General features: G+C 32.0%; 1 protein-coding gene across 1 annotated transcript; it reads right to left on the minus strand.

Moving 5' to 3' along the window:
* Window positions 1-2,780: 2,780 nt before the first annotated feature.
* Window positions 2,781-4,997, minus strand: LOC133680976 (aluminum-activated malate transporter 2-like). The gene is made up of 6 exons (XM_062104052.1): window positions 4,648-4,997; window positions 4,438-4,578; window positions 4,035-4,307; window positions 3,782-3,894; window positions 3,543-3,686; window positions 2,781-3,298 (listed from the first exon to the last, which is right to left on the minus strand). The coding sequence occupies exons 1-6, from the start codon at window positions 4,931-4,933 to the stop codon at window positions 2,804-2,806; spliced, it is 1,452 nt and encodes a 483-aa protein (XP_061960036.1). The 5' UTR covers window positions 4,934-4,997; the 3' UTR covers window positions 2,781-2,803.
* Window positions 4,998-6,973: the final 1,976 nt, after the last annotated feature.

Raw genomic sequence — 6,973 nt, forward strand, 5'->3', positions numbered from 1 at the left:
GTTTTAGGATGGATTTTTGGGTTTTTAGAGTTTATTAATAATTTTATCACGACTTCTAGAGTGTTTTGAGTCAAAAATGTTGCAAATAGTTTTTTGAGGTAAAAAAACCATCTAAACTGATTTCCCGGTCACTATAGTTGCTAGATTTTAGAAAAATTAGGTGACACGTCATCTATTTTTTTTTTTCAAAAAATAGGGTGGATGATATGTCATCCACTTTAGATACCACATTAAAAAAATGGGCTCATACTTTTATTTTAATAAGAGATAAAAATATCTAACCCACGACGGAGCGCGAGTAACATAAGTATTATTTAAAGTCTAAAAACACAACATAAATGTAACAAATTAAATGTTTATGCCAAAATGGGTACAACAAGAGGACATAATGGGTATATTTTATCCTATTATATTGCTAAATTTACCTTCTCATATTTCTCCGCTCTAAAAATATGTTTTACAGCATTCAAAGTCAAGTGATAGCATATAAATTTAAGATAGTCATATTTATTCAAGATTTACTTGATTTACATTTCAAGATGTAAATATGAATTTTTTTTATAGAAAATATAAAAAATAATAAGAGTCTCATTTTTTTTCTTTCATAATACATCCATCTAAATTCATAAAGTACATGTTTGAAGTACCATAAAATTCAGACATCCAAATTATATAAGAAAAATGTTATTATCCAATACAGTAACTATACACATGTAGCGGCCCATCACTGTTGTCCCTGAAAAGGATGTAAGAAGAGCCTTGCTACCTGGGCCTTCACTTCGAAGCCGACCTGCCCGAGCTAGCTTCCTGTATTACTTACCCTGATATATATGATTCTTAACATCAGCCATCGTCTCTAGTTTTATCCTACACAGCCAGTGATAGATTCGAGAATACTGGCACCATATTAAATATATGAAATCAAAATGGTCGGACAATTAATTTAATATTTGATATTTTAATGGTCGAGACTCGAGACCTAAGTGGAATGTTAACAGGTTTTTGATTAAAAAGTGAATCCCAAGGCAAAAAGATAAAACAAATTACTTACTTTATAGTGCTCTCTACATGATTTAATAAACTGATCGATCCGCAATATAATTGAATTCTGCATATAGTCCACGCCATGAATATTAATCTGCTTTTGATTTAAGTAAATTTGGAAGTGCTAGCTGATGCATGTTTCTTTCTATGAAAGCAACAGAAAGCTAGCCTTTCATAATTAAATATATCTTGACAGGTACAAGAAGTCAAAGCCCAGAAAGGCTGGTGAACTACTATGATAAGTTGGGTTATTTAGTAAAGTGATACATGCTCCTACAAATCTTAGAAAAGTTGGTTCTAATTTCTCAACCATATATATGGTACGTAAAAAAAAAAAGGAGAAATTATTTATTTATTTATTTAGCAACCAAAGGCAGGTCCTAGTGGAAAACAACTCAAATCCCACCATTTGTTTCGCCTTCGCCTTTTGCTGCTTACCACTTGTTCATGTTCATTTTGTGTGGTTAGTGTGAATTCTGAAGGAACTTTTTATCCTTTGAAATTTGTGCATTTGCAGGCAAATAAGACAGGGGACATGAACTCCTTTCCTAGTTAACGTTTTTGGCAATTACCATGCTGTACGTCTTCATTTATTCTCTAAGGTTATCTATGTAAGAAGGTATGTTTCTCTTAGAAAACCAGATGATAGTTTTCTGTGGGCAGATAAAGAGATAAATTGAATTGCTTTACAGCAGTTGAAATCTTGTTTTCTGAAAATTTCCAAATATTTGCATATCATATATATATCCACGCATCTTAAGACATGAATTGTATATCACTTTTCTATAATTAAAATAGTTATTTTACATAATATTCAAGATTTAATAACCAAACATTTAATAGTTTAAATCTTATTATTCTTGTTTTCTGTAATTAAAATAATAAAATCAAGAATGAGATAATGATATTTTTATGTAAAATTCAAACTCAAAAAACTTCTACAAAAGATTTGTTAAAGATTTGAAGTTAAAAAAATAAAAAAGTTATAGAACATTTCCTCCTAGAACCTGAAGGGACCATTGCTCGATGCAAGCCTTGGATTTACAGAATGCTCGAGTGCAACAAGATGATGCTGATGGACGGACCTTGTTGTTGATAATGATAAAGTTCTTACAGAAATATATCTACAAATTTTGTTAAGATTTTGAGTTCTTGTTAGTCTTTCTTTTTGTCAAAGTATCTTTCAGGAGGTTCGAGTGTAAGGACAAATTCTTTGTAATCAGCTCATTAAATCTCATATCCCTTCATATATATTTAAACGTGTAAAAGTTGGATTTTTTAAAGCACATAATATTGGAGTTTGGGAATCCTTTTGTCCATGTCATGCACTCCAATCAAAGATATGTTAGCACAACATGATGGATGAAGAACAAAAGAGCATATATCTTGACCTCAGTCACTTTATATGTATAACCTTGGCTGGCTCTTCGCTAGCTCATTGTTCTGCTATGAATGAAAGAGATAAAAAGACTTTCAAGCAAATTGATCACCTTGCTTTGGGCTTAAGGTTGTTATTAATGGTTGATGTGCCATATATTCTGTATTTACCAAAATGACAAGTAAATAAAGAATATAAGTTGCCCATATATGGCTGAAGAATGGTATTTTTCTTATCCTGAAGAAAAGACATTTATTTTTACCAAAAACAAAAAGATGATATAAATTGAAATACATGGTTCAGGATATTCCTGCCATATTTCTTATTATAGTTAGATTCATTTTGATAATACCCTATACATAATATGATAGTCACATATTTTTACACTTCCATCCTTTGCTTGCTAGCGTTTCGTGCTGAAGAACTCTCACTTGGTGGGGAAGGCAGAGTTGATTCACCGACATTGATGACAACATGGGAGCAATTGACCATCTGAGCTGATTTTACACTCTGAATTTGTCCTGAATGCAACTTTTCTGTTGATAGAGTTGGCTCTACACTCTTAAATTGGGCTTTGGAGGCAAGTTCATGTATGGATTCAGCAATTTTTTCAGTGCATGTGACCACATCAATAAGTATTGAAGCTACTGTAACCCCTGGTATAACTTTCAGCAGGTCAATGTCTTCCCATATGCCTGATTTGAGTAAAGATTTGAGGTTTTTGGCAGCAGATTTTGCATTTTCAATGTGGGAATCTGCAGAAGATGGCTGCACCATTATTTTGATTGCCAATGCAAGTTCCTTTAGTGCTTTTCCAGATTCTATGCTCAAATTTGTGCATGCTTCCTGAATTATGCTACCAACTTCTGATGATGCCTGCAAGAATAAGCAGAAAATATTTAGAGATAAGCATGTGACGAATCACCTGGGTGCTTCTTAGCATATATACATGTTCCTAATTGGTATTCATTTTTTTATTACTTAACCCATACATAAAAGCTTGAACTTTACTCATTTGGATCGCAACAATGATATGCCGAAGGCTTAAAGTAGCTTATCACATTGTATTTAGACATCAAAGATGAGATAGCTGCTAGGGAGCTAATTTCCTTTCTTATACCTGAATTTCAGCATTTAAGCATCCATTCAATGCTTCAATTCGGTAGGCACATTCTCGAGCCAGAGTCCCAACTTTCAGGTATAGTTTCCATGGATGTCGAAATGGGAACCGACCATGACCTGGCTCCCATGCAGCAAAATTAGCCTGGAAGGCATAAAAAATATTATCAGAAAAAAATCCAAGTAAATAGGTAAAGGAAGAGGAGCTTGGGGGTGGGGGGATGAGAGATATACACACACCAAGGATTCTTCACTATTTTTTGAATTGAGAACACTTTTGTATCCTTCCAAAAATTTCTTGTCGTCTTTGCTCTCTTCACCCCCTGTTCTTTTGAAGTATTCATCACCAAATCCTGTAAATTTTACGTCATCTTAGTAAATTTTTGAGCATCTGCATGTGAAATCTAGTTAAAAAGGAACAATTGGAATGAATGTATCCAATACTTGATTGGTACTACGACTCAGTGCACTGCTTTGTTGGGGACATACATACCTTCTAAGAAGTTGCCAAGCTTTTCAATGTTGAGGGCAATCAGATTGTGAAGATCTTCACCAGCCCACACAGGGCAAACCACAGTAGAAATGATGACACAAGCAGAACCACCAATGCTGATGGTTGATAATCTCTTATGTGCGAACTCTAATATTTCATCGTCTCGATAACCAGATACCGATATCAAAGAGAAGGTCAATATGAATATTAACATCCCATAATCATATCTCGATTTAATTTTCGGAAAGAACCTTAAAAATGTTGATATTGTAGCTGCAAACAAAAACCAAAATAATTTTGAATACATGAGTACCTTTTCATGTAACAGTAAGGATCAATATAGTATATATGAACTTTGAGGTGCAATAATTTTTATTTTGTGTGCATGCATGGTTAAAGATACCTTGCAGAAAGACAAAGAACCCAAGTAGTATGGGTTCTCCAATATGTCCAGAGAGGTTTGCTAGGTGATGTGCTCCAACACCTAGTCCACCAGCCATTAGCGTTGCCATTCCTCTATTCAATCCTTTTCCAAGAGTAGCCCCTGAAAATTAATTTGTCAAAAATCATGAAAGGGAATTTCAGTTCTATTTTTAAAATGTCAGAGACTTACCCACAGAGAATTCAAAGACAACAACAACAGTCATGATAGCCCACATTGCAGTGACACCAAAATTACTGTAAAGTGGCTGACAGTAGTAGAACATTGATACCAATGTAAGTGCTAGTCCAACTTTTAGTGAATGAATAACTCTTCTTGGATCATCTTGTCCAAGTTTCTTTATGTTCCTAACCATAGCAACCATGTTAGCTTTGAACTTCGCAGGCAAGGCCTTGAGCCACCAGCGTCCTTGAGTGAAAAACCCAGCTTTGTCACCGCTTCCAGACCCAACTTCCATGGCTAAATGAGGGTAGGAAAGTTCGCATGAACCGAGAAAGATCAATAAGAGCGAAGAATAAAGAGTGTTGGCCAAGAAAGATGCTTGAGGAGGGACTCTACGTGCTTCTAATTTATAAGAAGAAAATGGCATCTTATTGGCACATAAAATATGTAATAGAAGTTTATGACCATGATTCGATGTTTCCTTTATGTGCATGCAAGGACAAAAGAGATTTCACCGAAAAGGTTGAAAAAATGCAAGGTGATTTCATTAGTGACTTGTAGCTGTACATGAGATGTTGACATGAACTAAAAGCCACAAGAGTCTCATGTCTCATGAAGTTGAAGTCCCATCTCCGTCCTCCTAGCACTCAGATTCAAGTAAAATAAACACGGCCGTCATGATTCTTGACTAGCCAGGTAGAGTTTGAAGTTAATTACATGGATTGTCAGATGCCCGAAGTTCTAGTGGGGCGACTTTTCTAAGTCCATTTGTGAATGATCGTTTCTAAATTCTGCTAAATATCTTTTCTTTCTCTCTTTGTGACTGATATGTATAAACTTTTGTCAACCTTTATTCAAAATTGTTAATGAAATCATTACATTTCAAGGACCCTTTTTCCTACTTAAACTAGTTTGCGTCTGGGAAAGGGAATTGGGTTTCGTACTTGGAATCGTACAAGGGTTTTATCAAGGGATACACTGGTCAGTTGACTCTGGATTTGATACGTGTGGGATAAAAACAATTTATCATAAAATAAAAAAATAAAAAAAAGCAGTTTATTTTCTATAAAAAAATAATTGTAAATTAAAAAATTGATGCATGTATTTAATAATATAAATTAAAATTTATATATGCCAATAAATATATAAAAATATTAACTAAAAACTAAGTTGAGAAATTAAAAATAAATACAAATTAAAATATCTGATCTCGTGTTGCAAGGAGTTCTTCAAAATCTATTTTATTTTATCTAATTATATGGTGATAACAAAAAAAATATATTAGTAAGAAAGATAATAAATAAAACTAAGAAGAACATGTATATTTGTCATCAAACTCTCCTTTTTTTATTCATGTAATGTTTTGTTTTTCTATCAAAAGAAGTTTGTTTTTTAAATAACAAGCATAGTTCATTTAATAAAAAATAATAACAATTTTTTAAAATAATATTTATTATAACTATAATGATTTGAAATTTATTTTCTTAGAATATTCACACACACACACACACACACACACACACACACACACACACACACACACACACATTAAGCCTGCATAATAGGTTCACATACAATAATTAACAAAATAATTGCCAACATTGCTATAACTGATTTGAAAATAAATGTGAAACTGAATAATGTCTAATGAAATAATATCATACATATAGTTTTATTTCTTTAATTATAATTAATTTTGATTAAACTTTAAGAAAACATAAAAAATCATGAAAAGCTGTAAAGCGTTACTAATATTACAATCTTATTTGAAATAAATTAAAATATAAATTTAATTTAATGAAATAAAATCATAAATATAATTATATTTATTTTATTTTAACTAATTATAAATAAAATATAAAAAAAAATTAAAAAAAAAACCTAGGCTCCTAAGCCACAACCTAAATGGGCTATTTCTTAACCCAAAACAAAGAAGAGTAATTGTGAGTGAACTTGTAAAACTATGCTTGTGTCATTTATCTAATTTTTTATTTAAAAAACATAAAAGATAATGTGACCTATGAAACTTATTTTGATCTTTTTTTCCCACTTAAAGACTCTTAAGAAACACTAGAGATTTTTATAAATTCATTTCTAGTATTGAATCAACATTAAAACGATCAAAAAAGAAAAAAATAACTAGAATCCTAAGAATTTTCCAACTCTTAATTTTTTTTCCTAGCAAAATGAATCTTTAAAAAAACTATAATGTAACTCATCTTGTTAAATGAAACTCATTGACATCAAGATTGTATTTTTTTTTAATTGTTGGAATGTTACCAACAAATAACTTTATTTCTCTTCAATCGTTTTTCAACATCTTTCTACCTTCTCT

Source organism: Populus nigra, chromosome 1, assembly GCF_951802175.1.
Source record: "Populus nigra chromosome 1, ddPopNigr1.1, whole genome shotgun sequence".
Lineage (NCBI taxonomy): Eukaryota > Viridiplantae > Streptophyta > Magnoliopsida > Malpighiales > Salicaceae > Populus > Populus nigra.

Bases quoted from the DNA above. Each gene is read 5' to 3' on its own strand.
- LOC133680976 (XM_062104052.1), bottom strand. From the start codon at position 4,933: ATGGAAGTTGGGTCTGGAAGCGGTGACAAAGCTGGGTTTTTCACTCAA. The intron at 4,579-4,647 runs GTAAGTCTCTGA...ATTAATTTTCAG, and splicing joins TGTCTTTGAATTCTCTGTGG to GGGCTACTCTTGGAAAAGGA. The intron at 3,299-3,542 runs GTATAAGAAAGG...TTATTCTTGCAG, and splicing joins GCTTAAATGCTGAAATTCAG to GCATCATCAGAAGTTGGTAG.